The 18,976-nt window shown below is 44.5% G+C and overlaps 1 protein-coding gene across 1 annotated transcript in view; it reads left to right on the forward strand.

Annotated features, from left to right (window-relative positions):
* Positions 1 to 18,976, forward strand: part of RP1 (RP1 axonemal microtubule associated) — a 339,664-nt gene that overhangs the window by 19,153 nt on the left and 301,535 nt on the right. The window contains exons 3-5 of the mRNA XM_053242771.1: positions 9,941 to 10,104; positions 12,446 to 12,532; positions 15,563 to 15,695. Coding sequence (XP_053098746.1) covers positions 9,941 to 10,104; positions 12,446 to 12,532; positions 15,563 to 15,695 — 384 coding nt within the window. The remainder of the gene's footprint in view (positions 1 to 9,940; positions 10,105 to 12,445; positions 12,533 to 15,562; positions 15,696 to 18,976) is intronic.

Genomic DNA, 18,976 nt, shown 5'->3' on the forward strand with positions numbered 1-18,976 from the left:
ATTACACCACTTCCATGTGGGTGTGGTATATGTAGAGAATGAATGGATTCTGTTGGAAGGACAACAAATTTTAAAATCCATTTGCTATGCAGAGAGCTAACTAGGTTTTTCCTCTGGGTTGTAGACAGTATATGTAACATTAGTAAGTCCACTGGGGGTTATGGTTCATTGGGCAAGAATTAAAGAAGTTATATCTTTTTTTTTTTAAATGTTGCTTGCTAGAATGGAGAACACCCAGGCTAGAACACCCAGACTAAGTGGTGGGCACCCAAGGCAGGCAGAGAATAACATCCATCTGTTCAGCAGGCATGGGGTAGGGAGAGGGTGTGCTCATTCATCCTTGCTTCCCATGGTGTCCTCTCAGTTACAGGAGATGGTTCATAGCTTCAGCAAGCATCATTGAAAAATCTGTGATTTTTCTTTTATTTATATATGCATTTTTGAAACAGGCAGGCAGAGCTGCCCTTGTAACTTAGGAATGCATTTGTTCTCCACTTTTGTAACTGGTCTCTGCTTTATCTGTGGCTTATATAGATTTATTTACTTTTGCATGCATAGCCTGTGCTTCAAGAAGCCCAGCGTGGTGCACATGGTTACATTTATCTTACCAATAGTAGGGATGTGTGAACCGGTTCAAATTTGAACCAGTTAAAATTTGAGCAAGGGTGTTTCGAAGGTTCAAATTCGAACTGAACCAGCCATCAGGTTTGAGCTGCAGGTTCAAATTTGAACCAAACCAGGGGGTGGTTCGATTTGAACTGGTTCAAACTGGTTTGGACATCCAAAAATTGGTAGGATGGTAGGTGGCACCCAGGGGTACCTGCCACCCCAACCCCAAAGCAATCGGACACTCGTATGATTTTTTTATGAATTTTTGAAAATTATTTTTATTTTTCTCATAGGGTATAATGGGACTCAAACCAGCCCATTATTCCTTATTGTGGAGCACCCATGGGTTCCAAAAACAATGCAAACCCCGAAGCAATCAGAAACCCCTACGATTTTTTATGAATATTTGAAATATTTTTAATTATTTTTCTCATAGAGTATAATGGGACCCGAACCAGTCCATATCCCCTATTGTGGAGCACCTAGGGGCACAAAAGCGGGGTGGGTGGTAGACAGACAGGGGTGCTTACCACCCCCAAATCCCCAAGGCAATTGGACACTCCTCTGATTATTGGTGAATTGTTAAAGTATTTTTGAATTCCTCATAGAGAATAATTAGGATTGCAGCAAATGTATAGCTTCACTTCGGGGGGAAAGGGGTGTCATAGAGTGGAGTGTGGTGGGTGGTAGTTCCTAGGGTGGGCAAGGAAGCTATCAGAATTATTTGAAAGGAATTGGGCAAAGGGCTGATTTTTAAGTGATTTTTGAATTTTATGCGTCTTTAAGGTTTTTCTCCATAAAGAAGCATGGAGGTGTCAGCAAATGTATAGCTTCATGACAGGGGCAAAGGGGTGGCCTAGAGCAGAGTGTGGTGGGTGGTAGTGCCCAAGGGTGGCCAGGAAGCTATCAGAATTATTTGAAAGGAATTTGGCAAAGGGCTGATTTTTAAGTGACTTATGAAGTTTATGTGTCTTTAAGGTTATCAGATGAGAGTGGATTCATGGTTTGTCATTGAAAATCTTATATGCTACCAAAGAATCTACACTCAGAACACTTCAGAAACAACAAAACCCAGTACCCCATGGGTTAGCAATCCATGGGGGTGGTTGGCACCCTCGCTCTGGGCCACCCCAGCACCCCCTTATCACTTTATCACTTAAAAATCAGCCCTTTGCCCAATTCCTTTCAAATAATTCTGATAGCTTCCTGGCCACCCTTGGGCACTACCACCCACCACACTCTGCTCTAGGCCACCCCTTTCCCCCCAACGCGAAGCTAAACATTTGCTGATACCTCCATGCTTCTTTATGGAGAAAAACCTTACAGTCACATAAACTTCAAAAATCATTTAAAAATCAGCCTTTTGCCCAATTCCTTTCAAATAATTCTGATAGCTTCCTTGCCCACCTTGGGAACTACCACCCACCACACTCCACTCTAGGACACCCCTTTCTCCCTGAAGTGAAGCTATACATTTGCTGCAATCTTCATTATTATCTATGAGGAATTCCAAAATAATTTTAAAATTCACCAATAATCAGAGGAGTGTCCAATTGCCTTGGAACTTTGTGGATAGTAGGCACCCATGGTTGTATACTACCAACCCCACCTTTGTGCCCCTAGGTGCTCCACAATAGGGGATATGGGCTGTTTCGGATCCCATTATACCGTATGAGAAAAATAATTAAAATATTTCAAATATTCTTAAAAAATCATAGGGGTGTCCAATTGCTTCGGGGTTTGCATGGTTGTTGGCACCCATGGGTGCTCCACAATAAGGAATAATGGGCTGGTTCGAGTCCCATTATACCCTATGAGAAAAAATGAAAATAATTTTCAAAAATTCATTAAAAAAATCATACGAGTGTCCGATTGCTTTGTGGTTTGGGTTGCAGGTACCCCTGGGTGCCAGCTACCATCCTACCAATTTTTGGATGTCTGAACCAGTTTGAACTGGTTCGAATTTGAACTGAACCAGGGGGAGGTGCGAGCAAAACCAAAACCGAACCACCCCCTCCTGGTTCGAACCTGGTTCGAATTGGAACCGAACCGGGCAAATCAGTTTTGTGCACATCCCTATCCAACAGCCCTATGAGGAAGGTTAGGCTGAGGTTGACTGTCCCACGGTCACCCAATGAGTTTCATGGCTGAATAGGATTTGAACTTGATATCCCCAGTCTAGTCCAGCACAGTAACCACTGTACCACTATGGCTCAGCATTCTTTCTTCTTGTTGTTATTTATTATTAGTAGTATTCATTTTTAAAATAATCAGACAGACAGAGCTGCCTTGGTGACTTCAGAATTTATTTATTCTCCAAAGAAGCAGCCTTTTGTAGCTGGTCTGTGTTTAACTTGTGGCTACACTTCTTTTCCTCTCTGTGTGTGTGCTTGTGTTTTGATCCTGCTGTGTTAGATACAAATCTACACACTACTGATGTCCTGTTAAGTACTATAAAGCAACCGATGTTATCCATATTTCTGTATCTCTGCTGATGAGCAATTGGTGTGTGTGTGTGTGTGTGTGTGTGTGTGTGTGTGTGTGTGTGTGTGTTTTGATCCCACTTATTAGCTACAAATCTAATCCCTTATCCGGACATCCCAAATCCAGAACGCTCCAAAATCTGGATACCACACCATAACAACAACAACAACAACAAATGCCTCAGTTCACTCACTTGCAGATTCCCAGTTTTGCTGCTCTTAAACACGGAGTCAAGACTTACTTATTTCAGAAGGCTGCACACATCTCATCCCCCTCTTTGCCCACCCAGGATATTTCTCCCGTGGTCCTGTTGTCCCAAGCCCACTCCTGCTTTCCTCCCTTGCAATGCCTCCCCCCACCGCGGCTCTGGGGTTCCCACATACCCCACCTACATTGGCAACTGCTGAGTTATCTTCTTCGGTGGGGGGGGGGTGGCTGCAGATCCCATGGGCAGGAAAAGACACAAAGGCTCCTTTCTCGGGGGAGGGGCCAGAAGGGAAGGCACCCTTGCCAAATGTTTCTTCCCAGTAGCCTCTCTAGGAACCTGGACTCCCTCAGGTTAACCCTTAAACTGGCCTTCCCCTGGCAGGAGGCAGCAAAGGGGGCTCCTCCATCCCTGACCTGCAAGAGAGAGCAAAGAGTGCATGCTCAGTTTGGCACCTGCTCTGTTGGCGTCTGTTTTAGTGCTCTGTTGTGTCTGCTCTGTTTTTATAAAATACAGTAAACTTTCATGTTTAGACTTGGATCTCATGCCCAAGATATCTATAAATATTCCAAAATCCAGAAAAATCCAAAATCCAGAACTCTTCTGGTCCCACGCAGGGGGGTAAGGGGTACTCAAGGGGTACTCAACCTGTAGTATTATATTTTATTTTATTAAAACTATTAATGGCTGACATGTGCAGTGAAACACAGGTTGTTCTGAACTGCCTGTACTGCTATGAATGCCCACCCAACACAAAGCCAGCTGTCTTGTGCGAGAGCACTCTTCCACAAATACTTAAACTGGTGCCATCACAATTCTGTGTTACATTATTTCCAATGTAAGTAAGGCAAAGTGTGCCATTAAGTCGATTTCGACTCCTGGCACCCACAGAGCCCTGTGGTTTTCTTTGGTAGAATACAGGAGGGGTTTACCACTGCCTCCTCCCATGCAGAATGAGAGGATGCCTTTCAGCATCTTCCTATATCACTGCTGCCCAATATAGTACCAGTGGAGATTCGAACCAGCAACCTTCTGCTTGTTAGTCAAGAATTTCCCTGATGCGCCACTTAAGGCGACCTCTACTGTAAGTAATGTCACGGAAATGCAATTGCAGTTCAAGTACACATGTGTGACATCTTTTTTTTTAAAAGGTGCTCACAGTGGCCTGCTGCCTGGGAAGTCCAGAACCGCCCATGTTGTACTCTGCAACATGCTGGTCATTATTTATATACTGCTTTCCAAAACAATTATCACAGCAGTTTACCCAGAAAAAGAATAATATAATGAGATGGTTCCCAGTCCCCAAAGGGCTCAAAATCTAAAAAGAAACAAAAGGAAGACACCAGCAACAGCTACTAGAGGGACACTGTGCTGAGGATGAACAGAGACACTTGTTTTCCCCTTGCTGAATAATATAATCACCATTTTGAAAGTGTACGTATTTGACCAGTTAGCAGAGGAAAGCTATGTGAAGCTTTTCTTCTTTGTGCCTACAGTGTTGCTATGGCAGCATTACATTTACCGTGAAGCCTGGAGAATGTGGTTCTTCTGGGCACCTGAGTTCATTTATGGATATTAGGCACCCTGGAAGCTACACGTACCAGGGCTCCTTGAGGGTGAGATACACCGAACATTCCGTTTCCAAGGCATCTGATGTCCATAGCATCACCACAGACATCCTGCCAAACTGCATTTCCCAGACTTCCTGGGAGGAGACATAGAAATTGGTTATCAGTATGGAAACCTTCAAAATCCCTAAATACAATAATAGATGTGGAACTATCTGTAGTAAAATGGGTTTGCTGTGCTTAGTCTCCATGGCTGAGAAGATCATTGATCACTGAGAAATAATGGAATGAACAGTTTAACCAATAGTGATTAAAACTGGAAAACCTTATGATCCATAGGAGTTTGCAGAGAAAGACTTTGGCATGATAGAATTGCAGGATATTATGCATCACTGTTCAGTTCTCTTTCACAAGTGCATATCGCCCCATTGCTCAATGGCACAAGTTATAACAAATAAAATAATCCATTGTCATTTATCTTTTAACCTACAATTCTTAAAAAATGGTTTCTTTGCCTTTAACTCATGGATACTGCTAAATTGGATTAAACTAATGAGCATAATACTCCATTATAACTAGTGAAGAGAATGATTTAATAAAAGCAAAGCTGTGCAGGTCTTATTGGTGCTATATCATTACCATTATGTCTCATTATTGAAGCACAAATGCAGGGACTGAATAGGAAAACCTAACATGGCTACCTGTCAAGTGTTCCTGCTCATGTCATGAATAATTCATACAACTATAAGAAAGACATTCCTGGAGAAAATCAGTGCTTAAATTAAAACTAAAAGGAAGGTCGTCTCCTAGTCTGGTTTTAATAATTCCAAAAGACATCTGGGAAAGGAAGCCATGGTTGGTAGCTGTGTTAGAATAGAATGAGGAAATGAGCTTCTTCATAATCAGGACCTAAAAAGCAGACTGTCAACATATGCAGGCAGCATTCAGTTCTGAAGAAAGGCCTTGCTGGGGAGAAAGGATGGTAAGTGGACCAGAGAAGTGTGTTTGAGGTTCAAGGAAGTTGAAAGGAACAAGCTAAGAGATGCAGCCAAGATAGTGGAGAAATGGCAGGCATGGCTGGCCCCACAACTCTTTGGCACCTGAAGCAGGATGCCAAATGTTTCCCTTCATCCTTGCCACTTGCCTCCTACTTCTTTACCTGGCTGTTTCTGCTGCACCACCTCTGCTCTTTTCCACTGGGTTGGATTGAGTGAAAGGACAGAGAAGAAATGGAAGAGGAGGCAAGGAGAGGAGGACTGATTTTCACCCACAGAGCAGAGCTAGAATGGTGTTGTCCATAGAGTTGGGCTGGCTAGAGTGGCGCCAGGCGCCAGCAGTTGTGGTGCTATCGGCAGCAGAGGTAAGTGAGGTGGAGGTAGCTCCAAATCCGCCACAGTTCCAAATTCACCAACTGAAGTGATTTGCATCACCATGTTTCATGGTAGGGACAGTCCTATAGACAGGCATTGAAGATAAGAAAAAGACATGCCCGGTGGCTTCAGAAGCTGGGGCACATGTTAAAAGAAGAGCAAGATGTCAGGAAAGGCAAAGTGTGGGAAATTCATGGGGACTATTTGATGCAATCCTGTTATACAAGGAGGCTATTCTCACGATGGGGGAACACCTGGCTAAAGAAGCCCAGCCTGGTTTTCCCCATCGTAAGAACCAGCAGGCTCATGGACGAGCCTGGTGGTTCTCTGGTGGCTAGCCCACCAAAGTAGCCCCCCTCCACCACTAGCCCAGGTTAGCAGAGTGAGCACTCTGCTAACCTGGGTTTTCTGATTGTGTGCCGCCACGGTGTGACTCCATGCCATGGTGACACATGAGGAGACCCCCGCCCGGAGGCTGAAAGCAGCTTCCCAGGTTCGAAGGTCTTTCCAGGATGCCCTGTGTGCTCATGCGGGGCATCCTGGAACTTCCAGAGGGGGCGTGCGGCCCCCAATCCCCGCCACCCCTGTCAGCTCTGTGACGGAGCTGGCATTTGTGTGGGTGGCCGATAAAGCCACCCAGTTGCGAGCAGCTGCTCATCTGCAGAGAGAGCGGGCTAAGCCCGCTCTCCCCACAGAACCCCCCCCAGGTGCTCCACACAGATCATGTGAAGTGCCTCAATGAGTCCCTGTAGAAGATGACTAAGAAGATGACAGTTCATTTGCACTAAACCTAAATGCGGCACCCCCTGACTGTGCAGGTAAGCAACAAGACACAGGAAAGCCAGTTTATTGTCCCTGAGGGTGGTTTGATAAGGTCCCAAGCTAAGCTGTAGATTCTGTTTGAGACTTGGTGGGCTGGTTCACACAAAAATGCCCCCCTACATGTGATGAAGGGGCCGATGTGCCAAGAACATGCCCACCCTGACATCATTAAAGGATGTGGCAACCCATTCTCAGCATGTCCTTTAATCACGTGTGAGAGGTGATCATCCAAATTGCCCCTCAATATAACATGCACTACAAAATGCTGTTTTAACTGCAGAGGTGATCAGGGGTGCACTTAGATACTTTTGCTCTTACCCCCAGACCTGAAGGGCTTTGGAGGTCCCCCCACTGCGGCCTCCCCCGCCATGAGTTAAGAAAAAAGCATGCCTCTGCTGCCCTGCTGTGCTGAACTGCAGCAATGAAAACTTCAATAGTTCTAGCTACCATGTGCGCAGCTGGAAGGTATGGGGTGTGGGGTGTGAGCTGAGCCCATCTCCCCCATCCCATTGGTGGTGGCAGCGGTGGCAGGCAAAGCGGGAGCAGCCACTGGGCCTGACTACCGTGTTTCCCTGAAAATAAGACAGTGTCTTATATTAATTTTAGCCCCCAAAAATGCACTAGGGCAATTAGTGGTACATCAGAAATTACTGCTAGGTCTTACTTTCGGGGTAGGTCTTATTTTCGGGGAAACAGGGTATTTGGTCCAGCAGCCCTTGAGAACTGCGAGGCACGCCAACGTGCCTGCACAGTTGGAATAGAGTGTCACAAGCCCCGATGTCACGGATTTGCTACACTCTACAGGTATTCTAACTGCACAGGCTCACTGGAGAGCCTCACAGTTCTCACAGGCCACTGGGCCAAATGGTCAGGCCCCGTGGCCGCTCCCACTCCTCCTGCTGCCACCACCACAAGGGCGAGAGAGGCCTGCTTGGCTCACCCCCCACCCCCCCAGCAGCGCACATGGTGGCTAGAATTATTGAAGTTTTTGGTGCCATAGTAAAGTGCTGTGGGGCAGAAGCAGGGTGCGGTGGTGACAAGAGGCCCCCCTGGGCCACTGGAGGACCCCCTGGGCCATTGGAGGCCACAGACCTTATCCTCAAAGTCCAGGAGTAAGAGCGCCTCTGGAGGTGCTGAACATGGGGGGAGGGGACAGAGAAAACAGCTTGACAGAAAGCGTCGTAAATGTCCAGTGCTTCAGCAAAGCAAGGGTAGGGATGGGAGAGAGTGGGGTGCAGTTGGATGGAGGACGAGCAATGCCTTACCTGTCTTTAGTGAAAAGCCCTCCTACTTTCCTACACCATAACCCAACTGTCCTCACGAGCAGCCAAGACTGGGCTAGGGCAGCCAAGCCTGGGTTTGGCTGCCGGTGGGAACCTGCTGGAGCTGACTGGTTCCTGGCAGCGCCTCAGTAGCAAACATGCTGAGGGAGCTTTCCTCTCAAATTGGTACATGGTCGTGTGTCAGTGCTAGCTGCTTGTAACTGGCACTGAAGCACTGAAAGGCACCCTGATAGGCACTGATAGGCATGGCTGCGGCCTCACAGAGGGCATTTCTGCATGCGCAGCAGCCGCCAAAATGGCGGTCGCTCGCTCTTACCAAGGCCCGGAAGGGCAAAAAAGGCTTCAGTTACCCGGCTGCAGCAATGAGGAGGAGGGCCGGCGGATGGAGAGGGAACCCGTGCGGACACACACACACACCCCGCGGCTTCAGCAAGCCCCCCAAAGGGGCTAATGATACTTCCTTAACTTTTAAATTAAAAAAAAAAGTTCTCAGACCTGCCGGACTAGACCCGGCGGTCCGGTTCCGGTCCGACGGAACCAGGGGTGGTGGTGGTTTGGTTCGACCCCGAAACCCCAGACTGGACTGCTGGACCACCAGACATCCCTAACTATTGATAAGGCCCTGATTTCTACAGAACTTCATTTGGCAGAGAAACCTGGAACAATGCCTTCATGAGCTTTGAGCAAAGCTCATGAAGAGGCACACACAGGAGAAGATGCTCCTTAAGCCATACATAGCAAATACATTATAATACAAAACTTTATTTAAAATAGAATGCATAAACTGCTTTCTCTCATGAATATGAGTACAAGAGCATGTAACACTTCTGAATATTCCTTTTTGTTCAAAAGAGAAGCTCTTCTCATAACACTAATCTCAGTCCCAAGCCATTTAGGTCTTAAACAGCCAGCCATTTTAAATACATGCAGAAATATACTGACAACAGTGCAGATCAAATCATACTAATGCTCTGATCAGCTGGTTCCAACCTAACGGCATCCTTTTGCACCGCTGACGTTTTCAGACACTTTACAAGGGCAATCCCACATCACATGAATTGCTGTAGTCTGACTTTATCTAGAGAGCTATAATAGCGCCTGGCGCAGCCCTACAGATTTTTATTTTTTGTGATTTATTTTAGTTAGAAAATCAATTACATCTCTTTAATATTGTTTCTCCTGGTTTATTAGTCACTTTTGGTGGGTTTCGCATTTGTATAATTTATAAACGATTTTATAATTTTAAATATTATTTTCAAGTTGAGTTATTCAAACCAATTTGGAAAACAAATAATAAGATCAATATTTTATTACAAAAATAAAATACAAATTATATTTGTATAACAAATAATAAGACTAAAATAAAAATATATAGGGTGTGGGTGGGATAAATAGGGCCTGGCCTTCCTTTGTTCACTTTCCTCTGTGTGTGCCTGTGTGTAGGTTTCTTCATGAGGACAAGCTGAAACCAGTGTGTGGATAAAGGGTAATCAAGACACAGACCCCAATTACTTTGGATCAGCTTGTGATCCCTTGTGACTAGAACTACATCTGAAAGGAAGCTAATATCCATTAATCATATTTCTTTTGTGTCTGCAGCTGAGAAATGGAAGGTAATAGTCCTTACTAGTGACCGACCATCTGCAGGTACCAGCTCACAAGTTTATATTACATTATATGGAGACCAAAGTAATTCAGAAGCTATTTTTCTCTATGGAGAGGAGAAAAGGGTGTTTGAAAGAGGAAGCACTGACGCCTTCACTGTAAGTAATAAATATTTAAAAATATTTTTTACAACAACAGCTCACCATCCACAACACACCATACCTACAGTGAAGCATGGAGGTGGCAGCATCCTGTTGTGGGGGTGTTTCTCTGCCTCAGGGACTGGGGCTCTCGTTAGGGTAGAAGGAAAAATGGATGGGGCAAAATACCGTCAGATTCTGGAAGAAAACCTGCTACCCTCTGCCAGACAGTTGAGGATGGGCAGAAGATTCACCTTTCAACATGACAACGATCCGAAGCACACAGCAAAATTGACCACACAGTGGCTGAAGGAGAAAAAAGTGAGCGTCCTCATGTGGCCCAGTCAGAGCCCAGACCTAAATCCCATAGGAAATCTGTGGAGAGATTTGAAGATAGCAGTCCACCAACACCTACCATCCAATGTGACCGAACTTGAACAGTTCTGTATGGAGGAGTGGGCAAATATTGCTCTGTCTAGATGTGCAAGGTTGATAGAGAAGTATCCCAACAGACTCAAGGCTGTTATTAAAGCAAAAGGTGGTTCAACAAAATATTGACATTGGGGGGGGAGGGTTGATCCTTTTTCAATCTCAGTAATTCTTGTTTTTTTTTATTTCTGGCACTTTTTCTGGACTGTAATTGTGATGTTTTTCAGTTGGATGTTATAGGTTGCATTGGATAAGTACAGCTGGTGAAGGGAATTTTCTTTGTGTTTTCATTTCAGGATGTAAGGGAACCAGAATTTAAGGTCTATCAAAGGGGGTGATTCTTTCCTATACCCACTCTATCTATCTATCTATCTATCTATCTATCTATCTATCTATCTATCTATCTATCTATCTATCTATCTAATTTATATACCACCCAAACTTTCATCTCTGGGCGGTTAACATAAAACAATTAAAACAGTTCAACAATTTAAAATCAACTACAAAATTAAAATTGACAACTAGAACATGTCCTTCACTGGCCCCCTTCCCAGGATAGCAGAGGTTGTTGGTTTCATCACATTCAGCTTTCTTGATCACCATAGGGTCTCGCAAGGAGTGATGGTGGCCCTACTACCCTGTACCTATTAGGCAGTAAGTGATGGCTTGCTGGAGCAAGTAGCCGGTATTCTCATCTCTCTAGGCCAGGCTCCTCAATTACTCCTTTCACTTCCATAGTAGATAGCTGGGCACCATAGCTGGGCACCACCCACTGGGTATGGAGACATGTGGAGGTTAATGCCTCAGTCAGGTGTATCGTCTCGTGTGAGCTATTTGTTAGTGTAGAGCAGGGTTTCTTAACTTTGGGCCCCCAGGTGTTGTTGGACTACAACTCCCAGAATCTCCAGCCACAAAGGCCATGTCTGGGGATTCTGGGAGTTGTAGTCCAACAACATCTGGGGGCCCAAGGTTAAGAAACCCTGGTGTAGAGAGTGGTGTCCCTCAAATACTGGTGGATGAGTTCCCCTTTCATCTCCTCTTCTTCCTGGGGAAGACCCCAACTCCAGTCTTTTGAGGTTCACAGGTAAGACATGTTCTGTTACAGTCTCCCACCTCCAATACAATACAATACAATACAATACAATACTGTATTGTATCATTTATTGGACTTTTCCCCATCATATCATATCTGATGAAAAATTGTTTGATAAAGCTTGCATCATTTTTATTTCAGTTCTTGGCCCGATGCAATGCATGGCTCAGCTCTAGTTGATTCCAACAAATATATTTATCAAAAGTTATCAATTGCAACAGTCACATGACAATTCGAATGTGTGAAACAGCTATAACTGATAGTGTATTTTAGACATAATTTTAATGCAATTCCCATAAATGAATCCATCACTTAATAATTAAGGGGGAGAAAAAGACAGATGGTTCTCTTGGCAGTTCATACTTAGAGCCCATTCACTTGATTGTTTCAGTCATTTAAGTATAAAGAAAATAACAAAAAAACACAGAGTCTTTGTATGAGTCTTTTATCATGTAATGATAATTAAAATCTTTGTGTGGCAACTTGCCCTGACATTAATAAGCTGTCTAGTGCCCCAAGAATGAACCCTCTGTTGATCACAGCATTCTAGCCTATGATCTTCTGTTCCAGTGGGTTGTATGCTGTCACTATCTCCTAAGGTTGCAAAACCGAACTCACATATACAGCAATCCTAAGCACACTTACCTGGAAAGTCTCACTGAATTTTCTTCCAAGTAACTTAGCTTTAGTTAGAACCAGTTATCCAGTACTTCCCAAACTGAGTACTTCTCAAACATTAGAAAGCATTCTGAAATAAATGTTTATAATACTCTTAGATACCAAACTGAAGCTTTTGTTTTCATGAAGCTAGATATGTGTGCTGTGTTGTTTTAATAGATTCACACAGAAGACATAGGAGATCTCTACAAAATACGGATAGGACACAATAACTCTGGAGAAACCCCTGCCTGGCATATCAAGGAGGTGAGATAATTCACAAGTTAATAGTTACATTCCGATGTTATGTGGTATGAGTGTATAGATGTCTGTTCACTCATACATGTTTTTGTGTGAATGACTTTACCTGCATTAATGTTAAAAGTGAACCTGGATACAAGTAGGAAGTGCACTGCTGCACCTGTGTTCAACACAATGTATGAATAACAATACCTGTGTACAGATCTGTACCCTATACCCTCATTGTGTGAATGTGTGAATAGGGCTAGTGACCCTGGTTACTGTGGTGCTGGTTTTTCTTTCTGCTGCCAGTAGGCTGCCACACCCAGTTGGTGCCTCCTATTTGTGGATAGAAAATACCTTCAGGATCTAAGTTACTCTGGAACTTAAAGTTCTTGAGAGAGAGAGAGAGAGAGAGAGAGAGAGAGAGAGCAGGTCACAAGGTATCAGTTCAGACAATATTCCAGACTGATCCAATTCAATGCATAGAGGGAAACTGTAGGCAGGCACGTCTCCCTCCACCTTTTATGCAGTCACCTGGGGGCGGTTTGCCTGAATTGTGCCTCAGAACATAGTCCAAGCACTACTGCCAAACACACACGCATGCTTATATGACAATATGTTGGCATTGCAGGTTGTGGGGAGATGTTCACATAGGAACATAGGAAACTGCCATATACTGAGTCAGACCATTGGTCTATCTAGCTCAGTATTGTCTTCACAGACTGGCAGCAGCTTCTTCAAGGTTGCAGGCAGGAATCTCTCTCAGCCCAATCTTGGAGATGCCAGAGAGGAAACTCGAAACCTTCTGCTCTTCCCAGAGCGGCTCCATCCCCTGAAGGGATTATTTTACAGTGCTCACACTTCTAGTCTCCCATTCATATGCAACCAGGGTGGACCCTGCTTAGCTAAGGTGACAAGTCATGCTTGCTACCACAAGACCAGCTCTCCTCTCAATGTACCTTCTCCACAAATTGGTTGACATGATAAGGAAATTAAAAGGACAAGTTAGATACAGTATTGCCTAATTTGTCCTTTTAATTTCAATGGGACTACTTTTGAGTTATTTTTTGCATCATGTCAGCCATTGAATTGGGCTGGTTGGAATATTGTCCAAACCAGCCCATAGGGAGGCACACATTTCGCTTTTAACTACAAGTTCTAGAGTTTCTTATACAAGTTCTCTCTCTTCTTCCCTTGCCCTCCTGAAGGAAGCCCCGTGCAAGCACTGTTCAGAACGTTGCTTCTAGCAGTGTTCTAACCAGTGGTGTATGGAGGGTGGTGAGCTCTGTACAGCCTGCTGGCGGCAGCCCCCACCACCTTGGCCATTCCCCCTGCATCTGACGTCAGATGCAGGGAGCATGGCCACACTAGCAAATGGGGCCACGCACCATGTTTGGAAGGAAATTGATATGCATGGCTCCATTTTAAAGAGGTGTCAGGCAGCGCTGGGCTTCTGGCCTGGCTGGGAATGCCTCTCCCTGCTTTTACAAGCAGGGCGAAGCCATCCCAGCCATGCTGTGAAAGCAGTGCTGGCAGGAATTTCCTTCCGAACAGGCCCTGTGGCCCTGCTTGCTAGTGTGGCAACGCTCCGTGCATCTGCTGTCAGACACAGGGGGCATGACGGGGGTGCGAGTTGTTGGGAATTCTCTCTGGTAAGAGAAACCCTTTTTCATTATAGCAGAGTGCACAGAGGCACAACACAGTGGAACTTAGTTAGGCAGGCGTGTATGCTGAGGGTAAAGTAACTTGGAGCCAGTTCATAGTTTCAAATCAATATAAATGATATTTACTGGAGAACTCCATTCTAGATAGGAAAGTGAGGAGTTAGGATCTCTAATCTATCTATCTAGCTGGATGCAAGATGGATTCTGCATCTCTGCACACATGGTGCAGGGGAGAGGAGCTTGCATGTGGCAAGGTAGAAGGAACAGGAAGAGAAGAGAGGAAGGAAGTGGCTGGAAGGAAGGAAGTCCCCTGAGAGTAGCAATCTACATTCCAAAGGGATAGTGTCAGAGCAGTAGAGAAGGGATGACCAATGTGTTGACCCTCTAGCCCTCTGACTCACTAGTCTGTCCTCCACTGTCTTTGAGACAAGAGACAGCGCAAAGTCCTTCACTTCCAACACGAGACACGGTCTCTGAGTGCAGTGGCCCAGGTTCTTTCAACCTCCTCATGCAATGGTGGCTCCGTGCCTGGTTCTAGCCCTTCTTCTGATTGATTCCAGCATTACTCACAAGGAGGTTGTTCTCATGACCAAGAGGGTGGGGAGGCAAGTGGGTGGGCAGTGGGGAAGGCTGCTCAAACTTTCCTTCCATGCAGACAATTCCTGGATCCTTGCTGGGCACACTGAGTGCATGCCTAGAGAGTCACCGGCTGCCCCAGGCAGTGCAAAGGTTTGGGGGCCAGGACAACATGCTGTGGCCCCCAGAAATCCCACAATGCATGGTGCATTATAGGGATCCCCACCATGACGGGCAGGCAGCCGGTGCTGCACACAGTCAGGGAAATGTGGTGAAGGTCATGCTTGCTCCCTTAATGCCATTTAAGAGGTGTTTAGAATGTTGTCCAAACCTTAATGCCACTTAAGAGGTGGGCTCCCTAGCTGGGTCTGCTGCCAAGGTGCCACTGGGAGTTCCCACGGGCAGCCAAGCCTGGGTGTAGTTGCCCTAGCCTGGTCTTGGCTGCTCGTGAGAACAGCCTCAAGATCTTACAAAATCTGGACACTCAATATAGATACAGGGAAATAAGTTTGCATAAACGTTTTCAAGCATGCTCTATTATGTAGCCTCCTATTTTCTCATGGTAACAGGCTTGCAACCTAGACTGAGCCCCCTTGGAACTAGTAAAATGTACCCCATCACCACTCCTGTATTTCTATTTTACCTCCTATATATATCCTGCAAACTCAGGCCAAGACTGAGAAGCTATCCCATGGGCCAATAATCTATTATTTGAACTTCTACTCAGGAATCTGTTCCAGTAGCACTGACTGTAATTCTATTGGGACCTAGTTCTTTGTTATAAAGATGCCACAATAATCTGCTTGTATTTCAGTTGCAACTGCAGAACCTTGTGACTGGGGAGCAATTCACTTTCCCTGTTGACAGATGGCTGGCACAAGACCAAGATGACGGTGAAATCTGCCAGGAGCTTCCCGTTCTGCACCAGGGTCAGCCACTTCTCCCAGGTACAAAATATGAAATGACAGAGAACATATTTCACAGGATAGTTGTATTCATTAGAAAATAACCAAGAACCAATTTGGGCACAAGAAGTATAAAATATCTCTTGATCTTAGAGAGAGAGGTAGAGAGAGAGAGAGGAGGAACAGAGCGTGCATGTGCACCCGTGCGTACACACACACACACACACACACAGAGAACTTTAGAGGTAAATAATATTTTAGATAGCCAGGTGCTTGCTTGACTGTGCTCTTCATTTTAAAAATCAAAATAAATGGTTTTCTTTAGCTAAAAACCATAAACATAGCTTTATGTGTTTAGTGACATACAATATAAATGGAGGCTGTAGCTGCTCATTTTATTATTATTATTATTATTAATAATAATAATATCGCACACACTGAAGTTAAAAGAAAATTTGGAAGTGAATACATCAGGAGAGTTAGAAAAATCCTCAGGTCCAAACTCAATGGCGGAAACACCATACAAGCCGTAAACACCTGGGCTATACCTGTTATCAGATACACTGCAGGAATAATAGACTGGACCCAGGCAGAGCTAGAGACACCAGATCGTAAGACCAGGAAAATAATGACCATTAATCATGCTCTGCACCCCTGCAGTGATGTCAATAGGCTATACCTCCCTCTCAGCCCAGGTGGAAGAGGAATGCTGCTAGTCCATCAAACAGTAGAGGAGGAGAAAAGAGGCCTTGAAGAATATATCAAGGACAGTGAAGAAGATGCACTTCATATGGTCATTAACAAGAAACTATTCAACACCAATGAAAGAAAGCAGGCCTACAAGAAAGAACAAGTCAAGAACCGAGCAGAAAAATGGAAAAATAAGCCCCTGTATGGTCAATATTTGCACAATATAAGTGGAAAATCAGACATCACCAAGACCTGGCAATGGCTTAAGAATGGCAACTTGAAGAAAGAAACAGAGGGTTTAATACTGGCTGTGCAAGAACAGGCACTAAGAACAAATGCAATAAGAGCAAAAGTTGAAAAATCCACAATAAACAGCAAGTGCCGCCTTTGTAAAGAAGCAGATGAAACAGTGGACCACCTGATCAGCTGTTGTAAAAAGATTGCACAGACTGACTACAAACAAAGGCATGACAAGGTAGCAGGGATGATACACTGGAACATCTGCAAAAAATACAAGCTACCTGTAGCCAAGAATTGGTGGAACCATAAAATTGAAAAAGTTGAAGAAAATGAAGATGTAGAAATATTATGGGACTTCCGACTACAAACAGACAAACATCTGCCACACAATACACCAGATATAACTGTAGTCAAGAAGAAAGAAAAACAAATTAAAATAATCGACATAGCAATACCAGGGGATAGCAGAATAGAAGAAAAAGAAATAGAAAATACAACAAAATACAAAGATCTACAAATTGAAATTGAAAGGCTGTGGCAGAAAAAGACCAAAATAATCCCAGTGGTAATTGGCGCCCTGGGTGCAGTTCCAAAAAACCTTGAAGAGCACCTCAACACCACAGGGGTCACAGAAATCACCATCAGTCAATTACAAAAAGCAGCTTTACTGGGAACAGCCTATATTCTGTGATGATATCTATAACAATTGACAATAAAATTCAGCCATCCCAGGTCCTTGGGAAGGACTTGATGTCTGGATAAAACAAACCAGTCAATAACACCTGCCTCACTGTGTAAACAAAATAATAATAATAATAGCAGAATAGAAGAAAAAGAAATAGAAATAATCACAAAATGCAAAGATCTACAAACTGAAATTGAAAGGCTGTGGCAGAAAAAGACTAAATTATCCCCGTGGTAATTGGTGCCCTGGGTGCAGTTCCAAAAGACCTTGAAGAGCACCTCAACACCACAGGGGCCACAGAAATCACCATCAGTCAATTACAAAAAGCAACTTTACTGGGAACAGCCTATATTCTGCGACAATATCTATAACAACAGCAACAACATTATCAATAAAATTCAGCCATCCCAGGTCCTTGGGAAGGACTCGATCTCTGGATAAAACAAATCAGTCAATAACACCTGTCTGACTGTGCAAATAAATAATAATAATTTGATTTCTATACTGCCCTTCCAAAAATGGCTCAGGGTGGTTTACACAGAGAAATAATAAATAAATAAGATGGATCCCTGTCCCCAAAGGGATCACAATCTTAAAAAAAAACATGTAAGATAGACATCAGCAACAGTCACTGGAGGTACTGTGCTGGGGGTGGATTGAGCCAGTTACTCTCCCCCTGCTAAATCAAGAGAATCACCACAGTAAAAGGTGCCTCTTTGCCCAGTTAGCAGGGGTAGCAGGGGTATATGGTGCCCCTTTATTTTCCCACATACCCAAGGCCACTATTACATTTATTTGTTGTTCTCTTTCCTTCTCTCATACACTCACAATCTCCAATAAGAGGTTTAAGAGCTCAGAATAGAGCTTATCGCACAGGAGATGCTTTCCCCTGATTATACTGTTTGTGCTATTACAAAGGTTCAGGAAAGGCAAAGGCATAGATATATAGCAGGGACTCTTGCTTGCCCACAGGGAAGAATATCCTGCAGCAACTTCACTCTAGTGAGGCAGAGGGTCACTCTTTGGATCAGTTCCCTCTTCTTCAAGGGGATCATCTTCTGTCCTCTCTGAAAGTGCCTTACAGAACCATCCTGTGCATGGTTACTTGGAAATAATCCCACAGTGTTCCCAGTGAGGCTTACTTCTAAGTAAGCAGGCTAGGATTACAACCTGAAAACGATGTGATCTAGGGAGAGGAGAGGACTTGACATTTGTTTGGGGGCTCATCTGCATTCCAGGTGCCCCAGTGACTGAACAGAGGAGGGGCATAGCTAGGAGAGGGGGGGCCCGTGTTAACCCTCTCTCCGGTGGCCCTTCAGAGTGAGGGAGATAATGAAGAAAATAGGGAGGGGTGGAGCTGGAGGCCCTCTGGAGCTTGGGGGCCCAGGTTCTTTGAACCCAACTGCTCAATTGTAGCTACAGTATGCCCCTGGGGACAGGACCTATTTTCTGGCTGCTATGCTTAGTTAAAATTGAGGGTCCCTCAATGAGTAGAAGCAATCTACCAGTAACTAATAATTGCTTTCAATATTATTTTTAATGTAATAATGTACTGAATTTTAACACCACATCGTGGTTAGTTTCAGCCCACTGAGACATTTGAGTTGTGCACCCCTGATATATAGGAAGCTGCCTAGACTCAGACCTTTGGTTCCTCTACTGAATATAATCTGTTCTGACTGGCACTGACTTTACAAGGTTGCAGGCA

The sequence above is a fragment of the Hemicordylus capensis genome, chromosome 4, assembly GCF_027244095.1.
Source record: "Hemicordylus capensis ecotype Gifberg chromosome 4, rHemCap1.1.pri, whole genome shotgun sequence".
NCBI lineage: Eukaryota > Metazoa > Chordata > Lepidosauria > Squamata > Cordylidae > Hemicordylus > Hemicordylus capensis.